At 40.8% G+C, this 18,341-nt stretch overlaps 1 protein-coding gene across 1 annotated transcript in view; it reads right to left on the reverse strand.

Annotated features, from left to right (window-relative positions):
- Positions 1 to 18,341, reverse strand: part of mta1 (metastasis associated 1) — a 176,087-nt gene that overhangs the window by 73,563 nt on the left and 84,183 nt on the right. The window contains 2 exon segments of the mRNA XM_061896254.1: positions 10,915 to 10,978; positions 16,993 to 17,119. Coding sequence (XP_061752238.1) covers positions 10,915 to 10,978; positions 16,993 to 17,119 — 191 coding nt within the window.

Raw genomic sequence — 18,341 nt, forward strand, 5'->3', positions numbered from 1 at the left:
ATATTTGGTCACGGCATGACTGCCAGCTAATTGATGCTAATATGCTACGCTAATCGTTGCTAACATGCTATTTACGCTTTGACACTACTTCCACATTTACCCATTCACACACACACATTCACACACTGATGGAGGGAGCTGCCATGTAAGGCGCCAACCAGCACCCATCAGGAACAAGGGTGAAGTGTCTTGCTCAGAACACAACGGACGTGACGAGGTTGGTACTAGGTGGGATTTGAACCAGGGACGCTCGGGTTGCGCACGGCCACTCTTCCACTGCGCCACGCCGTATATATATATATATATATATATATATATATATATATATATATATATATATATATACACATACATATATATAATATATATATATATATATATATATATATATATATACATATATATATATATATACATATATATATATATATGTATATATATACATACATATATATACATACATATATACATATACATATATACATATATATATATACACATATATACATATATATACATATATACATATACATACATACATATACACATATATATATATATACATATACATATATATACATATATACATATACATATATATACATGTATACATATATATACATATATACATATATATATACATGTATACATATATATACATATATACATATAAACATATATATAAATATACATACATACATATATATATATATATATATATATATATATATATATATATATATATATATAAATATATATAAATATTTACACACATATATATATACATACATATATACACACACTCACACACGTGTATATGTGTATATATACTAGAGATGCGTGGTTTGCGGTCTCATCCGCAGATAAACCGCGGGTCGGGCGGTTGACATGACGAAATAAATAGATTTTAATTAGATTCGGGCGGGTGGTGGCTCAACCATCCGGAAATATTTGATATACATGGTTCTGGGATCGGTATCCTTTGCCATTCAAAGTGCCATTTAAGACCCGTGTCATAAAGCGAAGAAGACAATAGGAGACGCTATTATTCTCTAGAATGGCTGCCGGCAGCCACCCAGATAATAAGTATTAGGGCGTGCTATGAAGCCATTGGCTTTGTCGCCCTCTACAACATGTATGATCTGCTTGTCAGTCCAGCATCATGTTGTGTGTGGCTTCCGCAGCAACACGCACACGACTGCAAGGCATACTGGGTGACACAGAGTACACTAATGGTTGTGATATAAACAATTTTAACACTCTTAATAATATGCGCCACGCTGTGAAGCCACACAATACAAGATTGACAAACACATTTCGGGAGAACATCCTCACAGTAACACAACATAAACGCAACACAACAAATACCCAGAATCCTTTGTATCCGTGAGATATCCTGACTATTTTATACACCCCGTATATTTTTTTTTCTGTAGTGGTAGCAGCAGCTGCCAATTGTGGTGGCATCGTGGCAACAGCAGAAGTTGCTTTGTTGGTCATGCCAAACAAAATTGGCCCCGTTAACTGCAGCTTGTCTTCCATCGCCGACTTGTGACTAGCTAATAGCACGTTTGATTTTACAACATTACATTTTTTAAATGGCTCTGGACATCTAATTGAATGCACTTTACTGCGATTCATGAGCTTCATTTTTGCCAAACTTGTTCAATGACTTACATTTTTCATTGACCCGCGGAAACATGTCAACCTCATGTCTAGCATTAAAAGATTACAGTTGGTACAAAATGCGGAAGCTAGACTTTTGACAAGAAAAAAAAAGTCTGATCATATTACGCCTGTACTGTATATACCTTTATATACATATATACATACATATATACCTATACTGTATATAACTTTATATACATATATACATACATGTATACCTATACTGTATATACCTTTATATACATATATACATACATATATACCTATACTGTATATACCTTTATATACATACATATATACCTATACTGTATATACCTTTATATACATATATACATACATATATACCTATACTGTATATACCTTTATATACATATATACATACATATATACATACATATATACCTATACTGTATATACCTTTATATACATATATACATACATATATACCTATACTGTATATACCTTCATATACATACATATATACCTATACTGTATATACCTTTATATACATATATACATACATATATACCTATACTGTATATACCTTTATATACATATATACATACATATATACATACATATATACCTATACTGTATATACCTTTATATACATATATACATACATATATACCTATACTGTATATACCTTTATATACATATATACATACATATATACATACATATATACCTATACTGTATATACCTTTATATACATATATACATACATATATACCTATACTGGCTCACCTGCACTGGCTTCCTGTGCATTTAAGATGCGACTTAAAAGGTTTTACTACTTACGTATAAAATACTACACGGTCTAGCTCCATCCTATCTTGCCGATTGTATTGTACCATATGTCCCGGCAAGAAATCTGCGTTCAAAGGACTCCGGCTTATTATTGATTCCCAGAGCCCCAAAAAAGTCTGCGGGCTATAGAGCGTTTTATATTCAGGCTCCAGCCTTTATACCAGGGGTAGGGAACCTATGGCTCTAGAGCCAGATGTGGCTCTTTTGATGACTGCATCTGGCTCTCGGATAAATCTGAGCTGACATTGCTTAACACGATAAGTAATGAATAATTCCACTTGTAATCACAGTGGTAAAAAATGACGTTCAAAATATAAAACATTCTCATGCTTTTTTATGTTCAAGAAGTTGCATTAATGGTCAGAAGTAATTTATTTATTATTGGTTAGTGTGGGGCTCGACGTCCTCGGGGTTATTCAGACCACCAAGAGCCTGTTTTAAGGTTACAATATTGTTTTATTTTATTTTTCTCTCAGTTGCTTTCCAGCAATTGTCTTTTTCTCTTTCGTCCTCACGGTGGCAGAGGGGTTAGTGCGTCTGCCTCACAATACGAAGTTCCTGCAGTCCTGGGTTCAAATCCAGGCTCGGGATCTTCCTGTGTGGAGTTTGCATGTTCTCCCCGTGAATGCGTGGGTTCCCTCCGGGTACTCCGGCTTCCTCCCACTTCCAAAGACATGCACCTGGGGATAGGTTGATTGGCAACACTAAATTGGCCCTAGTGTGTGAATGTGAGTGTGAATGTTGTCTGTCTATCTGTGTTGGCCCTGCGATGAGCTGGCGACTTGTCCAGGGTGTACCCCGCCTTCCGCCCGATTGTAGCTGAGATAGGCGCCAGCGCCCCCCGCGACCCCAAAAGGGAATAAGCGGTAGAAAATGGAGGGATGGATGGATCTTTCGTCCTCACTCGCGCTCTGGCTCCAGCCCCAACCCTGTCTCTCCTCCTGGCTGCTGCTTATAACAGAGCGACAGGGGATTAGATAACAAGGCCCGGGTGGGCCTGTCGCTGATTTCGAGGCCGGTCCTGGCAACATGCTGCTTTGCTGCAGGCCCGCAGGCCACACCCCCTCCACAGTTAAAATCATAATAACAATGTTATTATAAAGAATAGAAATGTTGGTCTCACTTAAAAATGCACGTGTTTAGTTGTGTTCAGTGTTAAAAAAAATATTATATGGCTCTTAGGGAAATACATTTTCAAATATTTGGCTTCTTGGCTCTCTCAGCCAAAAAGGTTCCCGACCCCTGCTTTATACTCTAGCCCAGGGGTGCCCATTACGTTGATCGCGAGCTACCAGTCGACCGCGGGGGGTGTGTCAGTCCATCTCCAGCCAGGCTTTTAAAAAAAATAGACCTAAAAATGAGTGATCATCAATCTTCACCAAGACGTCACTTAAATGACATTCACGGTACCGGAGGGTCTTGTGAGATGACGCTGGCTGCTGCAAGATCATTATTATGAAAATATGACCGAGAGGAAGGCGAGAAACACTTTTTATTTCATCAGACTCTCGCGCCGTACCTTCCGTCAAAACTCTAAAGGCCGACTGCACATTTCCTATCTTCACAATAAAAGCCCTGCTTCATGCTGCCTGCGCTAACTAAATACAGAATCTCGGAAAACTGGCGTGCACAAGTGATCCCTGAGAAAGCTGGCGTGCACATCGCTTGTGCGCGCCAGTTTTCCCAGACTCTTATTTTGTTAGCGCAGGCAGCATGAAGCAGGGCTTTTATTGTGAAGATAGGAAATGTGCAGTCGGCCTTTAGAGTTTTGACGGAAGGGACGGCGCGAAAGTCTGTTGAAATAAAAAGCGTTTCTCGCCTTCCTCTCTGTCATTTTTTCATAATAATGAACTGGCAGCAGCCAGCGTCATCTCACAAGACCCTCGGGTGCCGTGAATGTCAATCAAGCAAGCTACGGAATTTGCCGCCAATGTTTTTCTTGTAAAGTGTATGGAAGCTGGATGAATTAGATGCCAAAAACCAACCACTTTCATGTGGTATTGTACAGAAAGGACAACTTTTTTTCTCCTCCATTTGAAAATGTGGGCGTTATCATCATTACTGTCTGATTCCAATCAATGCAAGTCATCAGAATCAGGTAATACACCAACTTATATTCTTGTCTTCGTGAAAGAAAGACATCTATATGTGTTACACATGCTTGTATTATCATTAAACACATTTAACTTGTTTACAAAAATGTCTCTTTCATAAATAAATAAATATAAATGATATATATAAATGAGGTAGATCCCCTCGAGTTGGTCAATTGAAAAGTAGCTCGCCTGCAGAAAAAGTGTGGGCACCCCTGCTCTAGCCTTTAAACAGACCCCCTTTTTAGACCAGTTGATCTGCCGTTTCTTTTCTGCCCCCCTCTCCCTTGTGGAAGGGGGGGGGGGGGGCTCATGTCTGGTGGCCATGGATGAAGTGCTGGCTGTCCAAACTCGGGACCCGGGATGGACTGCTCGCCTGTGCATCGGTTGGGGACATTTCTACGCTGGACTGGACTCTCACTATTAAGTTAGATCCACTATGGACTGGACTCTCACTATTATGTTAGATCCACTATGGACTGGACTTTCACACTATTATGTTAGATCCACTATGGACTGGACTTTCACACTATTATGTTAGATCCACTATGGACTGGACTTTCACTATTATGTTAGATCCACTATGGACTGGACTTTCACACTATTATGTTAGATCCACTATGGACTGGACTTTCACACTATTATGTTAGATCCACTATGGACTGGACTTTCACACTATTATGTTAGATCCACTATGGACTGGACTTTCACACTATTATGTTAGATCCACTATGGACTGGACTTTCACACTATTATGTTAGATCCACTATGGACTGGACTTTCACACTATTATGTTAGATCCACTATGGACTGGACTTTCACATTATTATGTTAGATCCACTATGGACTGGACTTTCACACTATTATGTTAGATCCACTATGGACTGGACTTTCACACTATTATGTTAGATCCACTATGGACTGGACTTTCACACTATTATGTTAGATCCACTATGGACTGGACTTTCACACTATTATGTTAGATCCACTATGGACTGGACTTTCACATTATTATGTTAGATCCACTATGGACTGGACTCTCACTATTATGTTAGATCCACTATGGACTGGACTTTCACACTATTATGTTAGATCCACTATGGACTGGACTCTCACTATTATGTTACATCCACTATGGACTGGACTTTCACACTATTATGTTAGATCCACTATGGACTGGACTTTCACACTATTATGCTAGATCCACTATGGACTGGACTTTCACACTATTATGCTAGATCCACTATGGACTGGACTTTCACACTATTATGCTAGATCCACTATGGACTGGACTTTCACACTATTATGCTAGATCCACTATGGACTGGACTTTCACACTATTATGTTAGATCCACTATGGACTGGACTTTCACACTATTATGTTAGATCCACTATGGACTGGACTTTCACATTGTTATGTTAGATCCACTATGGACTGGACTTTCACACTATTATGTTAGATCCACTATGGACTGGACTTTCACATTATTATGTTAGATCCACTATGGACTGGACTTTCACACTATTATGTTAGATCCACTATGGACTGGACTTTCACACTATTATGTTAGATCCACTATGGACTGGACTCTCACTATTATGTTAGATCCACTATGGACTGGACTCTCACACTATTATGTTAGATCCACTATGGACTGGACTCTCACATTATTAAGTTAGATCCACTATGGACTGGACTTTCACACTATTATGTTAGATCCACTATGGACTGGACTTTCACACTATTATGTTAGATCCACTATGGACTGGACTTTCACACTATTATGTTAGATCCACTATGGACTGGACTTTCACACTATTATGTTAGATCCACTATGGACTGGACTTTCACATTATTATGTTAGATCCACTATGGACTGGACTTTCACACTATTATGTTAGATCCATAATGGACTGGACTCTCACTATTATGTTAGATCCACTATGGACTGGACTTTCACACTATTATGTTAGATCCACTATGGACTGGACTTTCACATTATTATGTTAGATCCACTATGGACTGGACTTTCACACTATTATGTTAGATCCACTATGGACTGGACTTTCACACTATTATGTTAGATCCACTATGGACTGGACTTTCACACTATTATGTTAGATCCACTATGGACTGGACTCTCACTATTATGTTAGATCCACTATGGACTGGACTTTCACACTATTATGTTAGATCCACTATGGACTAGACTTTCACACTATTATGTTAGATCCACTATGGACTGGACTTTCACACTATTATGTTAGATCCACTATGGACTGGACTTTCACACTATTATGTTAGATCCACTATGGACTGGACTTTCACACTATTATGTTAGATCCACTATGGACTAGACTTTCACACTATTATGTTAGATCCACTATGGACTGGACTTTCACACTATTATGTTAGATCCACTATGGACTGGACTTTCACACTATTATTTTAGATCCACTATGGACTGGACTTTCACACTATTATGTTAGATCCACTATGGACTGGACTTTCACATTATTATGTTAGATCCACTATGGACTGGACTTTCACACTATTATGTTAGATCCACTATGGACTGGACTTTCACACTATTATGTTAGATCCACTATGGACTGGACTTTCACACTATTATGTTAGATCCACTATGGACTGGACTCTCACTATTATGTTAGATCCACTATGGACTGGACTTTCACGCTATTATGTTAGATCCACTATGGACTGGACTTTCACACTATTATGTTAGATCCACTATGGACTGGACTTTCACACTATTATGTTAGATCCACTATGGACTGGACTTTCACAATATTATGCTAGATCCACTATGGACTGGACTTTCACACTATTATGTTAGATCCACTATGGACTGGATTTTCACACTATTATGTTAGATCCACTATGGACTGGACTTTCACACTATTATGTTAGATCCACTATGGACTGGACTTTCACACTATTATGTTAGATCCACTATGGACTGGACTTTCACAATATTATGCTAGATCCACTATGGACTGGACTTTCACACTATTATGCTAGATCCACTATGGACTGGACTTTCACACTATTATGTTAGATCCACTATGGACTGGACTTTCACACTATTATGTTAGATCCACTATGGACTGGACTTTCACACTATTATGTTAGATCCACTATGGACTGGACTTTCACACTATTATGTTAGATCCACTATGGACTGGACTTTCACACTATTATGCTAGATCCACTATGGACTGGACTTTCACATTATTATGTTAGATCCACTATGGACTGGACTTTCACACTATTATGTTAGATCCACTATGGACTGGACTTTCACACTATTATGTTAGATCCACTATGGACTGGACTTTCACACTATTATGTTAGATCCACTATGGACTGGACTTTCACACTATTATGTTAGATCCACTATGGACTGGACTTTCACATTATTATGTTAGATCCACTATGGACTGGACTTTCACACTATTATGTTAGATCCACTATGGACTGGACTTTCACACTATTATGTTAGATCCACTATGGACTGGACTTTCACACTATTATGTTAGATCCACTATGGACTGGACTTTCACATTATTATGTTAGATCCACTATGGACTGGACTTTCACACTATTATGTTAGATCCACTATGGACTGGACTTTCACACTATTATGTTAGATCCACTATGGACTGGACTTTCACACTATTATGTTAGATCCACTATGGACTGGACTTTCACACTATTATGTTAGATCCACTATGGACTGGACTTTCACACTATTATGTTAGATCCACTATGGACTGGACTCTCACTATTATGTTAGATCCACTATGGACTGGACTTTCACACTATTATGTTAGATCCACTATGGACTGGACTTTCACACTATTATGTTAGATCCACTATGGACTGGACTCTCACTATTATGTTAGATCCACTATGGACTGGACTCTCACACTATTATGTTAGATCCACTATGGACTGGACTCTCACATTATTAAGTTAGATCCACTATGGACTGGACTTTCACACTATTATGTTAGATCCACTATGGACTGGACTTTCACACTATTATGTTAGATCCACTATGGACTGGACTTTCACACTATTATGTTAGATCCACTATGGACTGGACTTTCACACTATTATGTTAGATCCACTATGGACTGGACTTTCACACTATTATGTTAGATCCACTATGGACTGGACTTTCAGTATTATGTTAGATCCACTATGGACTGGACTCTCACTATTATGTTAGATCCACTATGGACTTGACTCTCACACTATTATGCTAGATCCACTATGGACTAGACTTTCACACTATTATGTTAGATCCACTATGGACTGGACTTTCACACTATTATGTTAGATCCACTATGGACTTGACTTTCACACTATTATGCTAGATCCACTATGGACTGGACTTTCACACTATTATGTTAGATCCACTATGGACTTGACTTTCACACTATTATGTTAGATCCACTATGGACTGGACTCTCACTATTATGTTAGATCCACTATGGACTGGACTTTCTCACTATTCTGTTAGATCCACTATGGACTGGACTTTCACACTATTATGTTAGATCCACTATGGACTGGACTTTCACACTATTATGTTAGATCCACTATGGACTGGACTCTCACACTATTAAGTTAGATCCACTATGGACTGGACTTTCACACTATTATGTTAGATCCACTATGGACTGGACTTTCACACTATTATGTTAGATCCACTATGGACTGGACTTTCACACTATTATGTTAGATCCACTATGGACTGGACTTTCACACTATTATGTTAGATCCACTATGGACTGGACTTTCACACTATTATGTTAGATCCACTATGGACTGGACTTTCAGTATTATGTTAGATCCACTATGGACTGGACTCTCACTATTATGTTAGATCCACTATGGACTTGACTCTCACACTATTATGCTAGATCCACTATGGACTAGACTTTCACACTATTATGTTAGATCCACTATGGACTGGACTTTCACACTATTATGTTAGATCCACTATGGACTGGACTTTCACACTATTATGTTAGATCCACTATGGACTGGACTTTCACTATTATGTTAGATCCACTATGGACTGGACTCTCACTATTATGTTAGATCCACTATGGACTTGACTCTCACACTATTATGCTAGATCCACTATGGACTGGACTTTCACACTATTATGTTAGATCCACTATGGACTGGACTTTCACACTATTATGTTAGATCCACTATGGACTGGACTCTCACACTATTATGTTAGATCCACTATGGACTGGACTTTCACACTATTATGTTAGATCCACTATGGACTGGACTTTCACACTATTATGTTAGATCCACTATGGACTGGACTTTCACACTATTATGTTAGATCCACTATGGACTGGACTCTCACACTATTATGTTAGATCCACTATGGACTGGACTTTCACACTATTATGTTAGATCCACTATGGACTGGACTTTCACACTATTATGTTAGATCCACTATGGACTGGACTTTCACACTATTATGTTAGATCCACTATGGACTGGACTTTCACACTATTATGTTAGATCCACTATGGACTGGACTTTCACACTATTATGTTAGATCCACTATGGACTGGACTCTCACTATTATGTTAGATCCACTATGGACTGGACTCTCACTATTATGTTAGATCCACTATGGACTGGACTCTCACTATTATGTTAGATCCACTATGGACTGGACTTTCACACTATTATGTTAGATCCACTATGGACTGGACTTTCACACTATTATGTTAGATCCACTATGGACTGGACTTTCACACTATTATGTTAGATCCACTATGGACTGGACTTTCACACTATTATGTTAGATCCACTATGGACTGGACTTTCACACTATTATGTTAGATCCACTATGGACTGGACTCTCACTATTATGTTAGATCCACTATGGACTGGACTCTCACTATTATGTTAGATCCACTATGGACTGGACTCTCACTATTATGTTAGATCCACTATGGACTGGACTCTCACTATTATGTTAGATCCACTATGGACTGGACTCTCACACTATTATGCTAGACCCACTCGACGTCCATTGCATTCGGTCTCTCTCGGGGGGGGGTCACCCAAATCTGCGGTCCTCTACAAGGTTTCTCACATCCCACTGGGTTGTGAGTTTTTCCTTGCCCTTATGTGGGCTTTAACCGAGGATGTCGTGGCTTGTGCAGCCCTTTGAGACACTTATTCAGCGCTATATAAATGAACATTGATCGATCGGACATGCTCAAAAATAGCCAGCACCTCCTCAAAGTTCTTAGCGATGACAAAGAATGAACATACCTCTCTTTCCAGGTAGGACTTCAGCGCCTCGGTCTCATTCAGCAGTGTCACGCAGCATTTCCCCCTTGAGGACGCAAGTGTGCAAGGAAAGGAGATGAGCAAGGGCACTTCATTGAAAGGAGGCTTTAACGCGGGGCGGATCAAAACAAAAATGTTGACTTGTCCCACAATGAACTACTCAAATAAATAATATGATAAATGTGTTGTACTTGTATAGCGCTTTTCTACCTTCAAGGTACTCAAAGCGCTTTGACACTACTTCCACATTTACCCATTCACACACACATTCACACACTGATGGAGGGAGCTGCCATGCAAGGCGCTAACCAGCACCCATCAAGAGCAAGGGTGAAGTGTCTTGCTCAGGACACAACGGACGTGACGAGGTTGGCACTAGGTGGGGATTGAACCAGGGACGCTCGGGTTGCGCACGGCCACTCTCCCACTGCGCCACGCCGTCCCCCAGGCAAATGGGCAAATCGTCGCTTTCTTGGTCTGAATCGCTCTAGCTGCTGGTGGCCATGATTGTAAACAATGTTCAGATGTGAGGAGCTCCACAACCCGTGACGTCAAGCGCACATCGTCTGCTACTTCCGGTACAGGCAAGGCTTTTTTTATTAGCGACCAAAAGTTGCGAACTTCAGGTTGTACAGGTACGACCATATAATCTCACTTAAAAACTAGTAACACAATAAGCAGATAAGGGGATTTCCAGAAGTATCCTAGTAAATGTGTCTAATAACATCTGAATCGCTCCCACTGCCCTCTAGTCTAGTTTTTTTTTCCTAGTCCTTCACTCTCACTTTCCTCATCCACGAATCTTTCATCCTCGCTCAAATTAATGGGGAAATCGTCGCTTTCTCGGTCTGAATCGCTCTAGCTGCTGGTGGCCATGATTGTAAACAATGTTCAGATGTGAGGAGCTCCACAACCCGTGACGTCACGCGCACACGGTCTGCTACTTCCGGTACAGGCAAGGCTTTTTTTATTAGCGACCAAAAGTTGCGAACTTCAGGTTGTACAGGTACGACCATATAATCTCACTAAAAAACTAGTAACACAATAAGCAGATAAGGGAATTTCCAGAAGTATCCTAGTAAATGTGTCTAATAACATCTGAATCGCTCCCACTGCCCTCTAGTCTAGTTTTTTTTTTCTAGTCCTTCACTCTCACTTTCCTCATCCACGAATCTTTCATCCTCGCTCAAATTAATGGGGAAATCGTCGCTTTCTCGGTCTGAATCGCTCTAGCTGCTGGTGGCCATGATTGTAAACAATGTTCAGATGTGAGGAGCTCCACAACCCGTGACGTCAAGCGCACATCGTCTGCTACTTCCGGTACAGGCAAGGCTTTTTTTATTAGCGACCAAAAGTTGCGAACTTCAGGTTGTACAGGTACGACCATATAATCTCACTAAAAAACTAGTAACACAATAAGCAGATAAGGGAATTTCCAGAAGTATCCTAGTAAATGTGTCTAATAACATCTGAATCGCTCCCACTGCCCTCTAGTCTAGTTTTTTTTTTTCTAGTCCTTCACTCTCACTTTCCTCATCCACGAATCTTTCATCCTCGCTCAAATTAATGGGGAAATCGTCGCTTTCTCGGTCTGAATCGCTCTAGCTGCTGGTGGCCATGATTGTAAACAATGTTCAGATGTGAGGAGCTCCACAACCCGTAACGTCAAGCGCACATCGTCTGCTACTTCCGGTACAGGCAAGGCTTTTTTTATTAGCGACCAAAAGTTGCGAACTTCAGGTTGTACAGGTACGACCATATAATCTCACTAAAAAACTAGTAACACAATAAGCAGATAAGGGAATTTCCAGAAGTATCCTAGTAAATGTGTCTAATAACATCTGAATCGCTCCCACTGCCCTCTAGTCTAGTTTTTTTTTTCTAGTCCTTCACTCTCACTTTCCTCATCCACGAATCTTTCATCCTCGCTCAAATTAATGGGGAAATCGTCGCTTTGTCGGTCTGAATCGCTCTAGCTGCTGGTGGCCATGATTGTAAACAATGTTCAGATGTGAGGAGCTCCACAACCCGTGACGTCACGCGCACACGGTCTGCTACTTCCGGTACAGGCAAGGCTTTTTTTATTAGCGACCAAAAGTTGCGAACTTCAGGTTGTACAGGTACGACCATATAATCTCACTAAAAAACTAGTAACACAATAAGCAGATAAGGGAATTTCCAGAAGTATCCTAGTAAATGTGTCTAATAACATCTGAATCGCTCCCACTGCCCTCTAGTCTAGTTTTTTTTTCTAGTCCTTCACTCTCACTTTCCTCATCCACGAATCTTTCATCCTCGCTCAAATTAATGGGGAAATCGTCGCTTTCTCGGTCTGAATCGCTCTAGCTGCTGGTGGCCGTGATTGTAAACAATGTTCAGATGTGAGGAGCTCCACAACCCGTGACGTCACGCGCACACGGTCTGCTACTTCCGGTACAGGCAAGGCTTTTTTTATTAGCGACCAAAAGTTGCGAACTTCAGGTTGTACAGGTACGACCATATAATCTCACTTAAAAACTAGTAACACAATAAGCAGATAAGGGAATTTCCAGAAGTATCCTAGTAAATGTGTCTAATAACATCTGAATCGCTCCCACTGCCCTCTAGTCTAGTTTTTTTTTCTAGTCCTTCACTCTCACTTTCCTCATCCACGAATCTTTCATCCTCGCTCAAATTAATGGGGAAATCGTCGCTTTCTCGGTCCGAATCGCTCTCGCTGCTGGTGGCCATGATTGTAAACAATGTTCAGATGTGAGGAGCTCCACAACCCGTGACGTCACGCGCACACGGTCTGCTACTTCCGGTACAGGCAAGGCTTTTTTTATTAGCGACCAAAAGTTGCGAACTTCAGGTTGTACAGGTACGACCATATAATCTCACTAAAAAACTAGTAACACAATAAGCAGATAAGGGAATTTCCAGAAGTATCCTAGTAAATGTGTCTAATAACATCTGAATCGCTCCCACTGCCCTCTAGTCTAGTTTTTTTTTCTAGTCCTTCACTCTCACTTTCCTCATCCACGAATCTTTCATCCTCGCTCAAATTAATGGGGAAATCGTCGCTTTCTCGGTCTGAATCGCTCTAGCTGCTGGTGGCCATGATTATAAACAATGTTCAGATGTGAGGAGCTCCACAACCCGTGACGTCACGCGCACACGGTCTGCTACTTCCGGTACAGGCAAGGCTTTTTTTATTAGCGACCAAAAGTTGCGAACTTCAGGTTGTACAGGTACGACCATATAATCTCACTTAAAAACTAGTAACACAATAAGCAGATAAGGGAATTTCCAGAAGTATCCAAGTAAATGTGTCTAATAACATCTGAATCGCTCCCACTGCCCTCTAGTCTAGTTTTTTTTTTCTAGTCCTTCACTCTCACTTTCCTCATCCACGAATTTTCATCCTCGCTCAAATTAATGGGGAAATCGTCGCTTTCTCGGTCTGAATCGCTCTAGCTGCTGGTGGCCATGATTATAAACAATGTTCAGATGTGAGGAGCTCCACAACCCGTGACGTCAAGCGCACATCGTCTGCTACTTCCGGTACAGGCAAGGCTTTTTTTATTAGCGACCAAAAGTTGCGAACTTCAGGTTGTACAGGTACGACCATATAATCTCACTAAAAAACTAGTAACACAATAAGCAGATAAGGGAATTTCCAGAAGTATCCTAGTAAATGTGTCTAATAACATCTGAATCGCTCCCACTGCCCTCTAGTCTAGTTTTTTTTTTCTAGTCCTTCACTCTCACTTTCCTCATCCACGAATCTTTCATCCTCGCTCAAATTAATGGGGAAATCGTCGCTTTCTCGGTCTGAATCGCTCTAGCTGCTGGGGGCCATGATTATAAACAATGTTCAGATGTGAGGAGCTCCACAACCCGTGACGTCACGCGCACACGGTCTGCTACTTCCGGTACAGGCAAGGCTTTTTTATTAGCGACCAAAAGTTGCAAACTTTATCGTGGATGTTCTCTACTAAATCCTTTCAGCAAAAATATGGAAATATCGCCAAATGATCAAGTATGACACAAAGAACGGACCTGCTATCCCCGTTTAAATAAGAACATCTTATTTAGGCCTCTAAAATGTTCACAGATGACGCAACCGGAAGTAAGAGAGTTAACAGCTCAGGGCTTTCGCCGATGTTTCCTTGCCAACGCGGATGCAAACATGCAAACGCCTTTTTTTTTAACGGCTTATTCGACTTAGTTGTTGTTCCGCCCGGCTGCTTTTGTAGACAACCAAATAATAAAACAAGGTGACTCTGTAAAAAATCTGGGTATTATCTTCGACCCAACTCTCTCCTTTGAGTCACACATTAAAAGCGTTACTAAAACGGCCTTCTTTCATCTCCGTAATATCGCTAAAATTCGCTCCATTTTGTCCACTAAAGACGCCGAGATCATTATCCATGCGTTTGTTACGTCTCGTCTCGATTACTGTAACGTATTATTTTCGGGTCTCCCCATGTCTAGCATTAAAAGATTACAGTTGGCACAAAATGCGGCTGCTAGACTTTTGACAAGAACAAGAAAGTTTGATCATATTACGCCTGTACTGTATATACCTTTATATACATATATACATACATATATACCTATAGTGTATATACCTTTATATACATATATACATACATATATACCTATACTGTATATACCTTTATATACATATATACATACATATATACCTATACTGTATATACCTTTATATACATATATACATACATATATACCTATACTGGCTCACCTGCACTGGCTTCCTGTGCACTTAAGATGTGACTTTAAGGTTTTACTACTTACGTATAAAATACTACACGGTCTAGCTCCAGCCTATCTTGCCGATTGTATTGTACCATATGTCCCGGCAAGAAATCTGCGTTCAAAAGACTCCGGCTTATTAGTGATTCCTAGAGCCCAAAAAAAGTCTGCGGGCTATAGAGCGTTTTCCATTCGGGCTCCAGTACTCTGGAATGCCCTCCCGGTAACAGTTCGAGATGCTACCTCAGTAGAAGCATTTAAGTCTCATCTTAAAACTCATCTGTATACTCTAGCCTTTAAATAGACCTCCTTTTTAGACCAGTTGATCTGCCGCTTCTTTTCTTTCTCCTATGTCCCCCCCTCCCTTGTGGAGGGGGTCCGGTCCGATGACCATGGATGAAGTACTGACTGTCCAGAGTCGAGACCCAGGATGGACCGCTCGTCGGGACCCAGGATGGACCGCTCGCCTGTATCGGTTGAGGACATCTCTACGCTGCTGATCCGCTTGAGATGGTTTCCTGTGGACGGGACTCTCGCTGCTGTCTTGGAGCCACTATGGATTGAACTTTCACAGTATCATGTTAGACCCGCTCGACATCCATTGCTTTCGGTCCCCTAGAGGGGGGGGGTTGCCCACATCTGAGGTCCTCTCCAAGGTTTCTCATAGTCAGCATTGTCACTGGCGTCCCACTGAATGTGAATTCTCCCTGCCCACTGGGTGTGAGTTTTCCTTGCCCTTTTGTGGGTTCTTCCGAGGATGTTGTAGTCGTAATGATTTGTGCAGTCCTTTGAGACATTTGTGATTTGGGGCTATATAAATAAACATTGATTGATTGATTGATTGTCACCTGAACAAAACACAAACAATGAAAGGAGGAAGTTGGACGGCAGAAGTCATGCTAGCAAAACAAGCTAACAACAATAAAACACACAAAAACAAGGGGGAAATAAAACGTGGCCGTTCCGACAATACCTGACTTCACTTCGCAACGCGACCGCAGGAACGGAGCAGTAAAAAAATGTCTACTCAAGAGTGATTTCTCTCCGGGATATGAGTTGCTGCTTTGTGAGAGTGGTTGTAAATGTCAGGTAATAATCTGCTAATGATGGGGTGGCTTTGCTGGATGCTTGCAAATGAGCGAAGATGGGAGGGGAAAAAAAACTGCCTTCTTGTGACATTTAAAGCTCAGCGTTGACTGCAGATGAACGCTTCGTTTTGAGTTCACCGTGGTTTACGCTCGTGCATACGGCTGGTGTTGCATGAAAAGGTGGAGGACTTGGTTGCGCTCCACGCCAGCGTACCTGATGTGCGTAGCGGGTAGAGACTCCAACTGGCGGGACAAAAAGAGCTCCCTGTGCCTGAGCTGATGCTTCTGCTTCTCGGGAAGGTCGGCCATCTCTGGGTTCTCCATCTCTTCTTCCAGCTCCCCTGGGTGGGTGAGGGCAAAAGGTCAAAACTACACGCAAATAGACATGGGTTCTGCTGCGGACACAAATCTATAGAAAGGTGTAAGTTAATTTTCAGTTTAGTTTGAATTTATTTGGCACATAGATACGATACGATGTAATGCATCGCATATTTCCAGTTAATTCATAACAGCCAACCAAAAATGAGTAGGAAGTAGCTGAGCTTATTTAATGCAACTCCTTTTCATACCATACCAATTTTATCCCATTTCCTTGTTCTTTGTAACAGTGAATAAATAAATAACATACCATAGTATCTAAATAAACAAGCAGCGTTGGTCGGGTCCGTCTTTGGCTGCTGCCAAACCGTGGTCTAAGTCAGACCAACATAGAGGTTTGTATTTCATGTCTCTACGACATTTCTAACAGAAGTTACATGCAGTTTTGTCTGGGTTTTTTCCTAGGGGGCGCTAGAGCGCAATTTAGATTTTTAGGGTTTGTTTTTTTATCAGATGGCAATTTTCGCCTGTCCTGGTATGTGTGTAAAATTTGGTGAGTTTTAAAGCATGGTAAGGGGGTCAAATTACTGATCGGCGTTTCTGGATGTTGTTGATAAATGGCTTTCGCTTTGTATAGTACAGCTTTAACTTGCACTTTGAAGCATTTTAAAAGGGGTCAAATTACAGCTCAAAGAGGCAAAAATGACATTTTTTAGGTAATTTTGCAAAGGGGTTCTTTGAAGGCGCGTAAAATCAAAACCAGAGCACTAGGGACGGCGTGGCGCAGGGGGAGAGTGGCCGTGCGCAACCCGAGGGTCACTGGTTCAAATCCCACCTAGAACCAACCTTGTCACGTCCGTTGTGTCCTGAGCAAGACACTTCACCCTTGCTCCTGATGGGTGCTGGTTGGCGCCTTGCATGGCAGCTCCCTCCATCAGTGTGTGAATGTGTGTGTGAATGGGTAAATGTGGAAGTAGTGTCAAAGCGCTTTGAGTACCTTGAAGGTAGAAAAGCGCTATACAAGTACAACCCATTTATCATTTATTTATTTAATCAAAACTATGTTCTACACTTTTAATCAGAAGGGTTCAATCTCTCTTCTGTGCGAGTTTGAAGCCGAAACGACAAACGAGATCAGAGGAGATAATGTTTGAAAAAAGGTGACGGGTGTCTGCAAAACTTTTATTTTGAAGGGGTGATTTTTAACTTCCTGTTGATTTTTGCTGAAGGATGTCAATTTTAAAA

The sequence above is a fragment of the Nerophis ophidion genome, linkage group LG03 (assembly GCF_033978795.1).
Source record: "Nerophis ophidion isolate RoL-2023_Sa linkage group LG03, RoL_Noph_v1.0, whole genome shotgun sequence".
NCBI classification, from domain to species: Eukaryota; Metazoa; Chordata; class Actinopteri; order Syngnathiformes; family Syngnathidae; genus Nerophis; species Nerophis ophidion.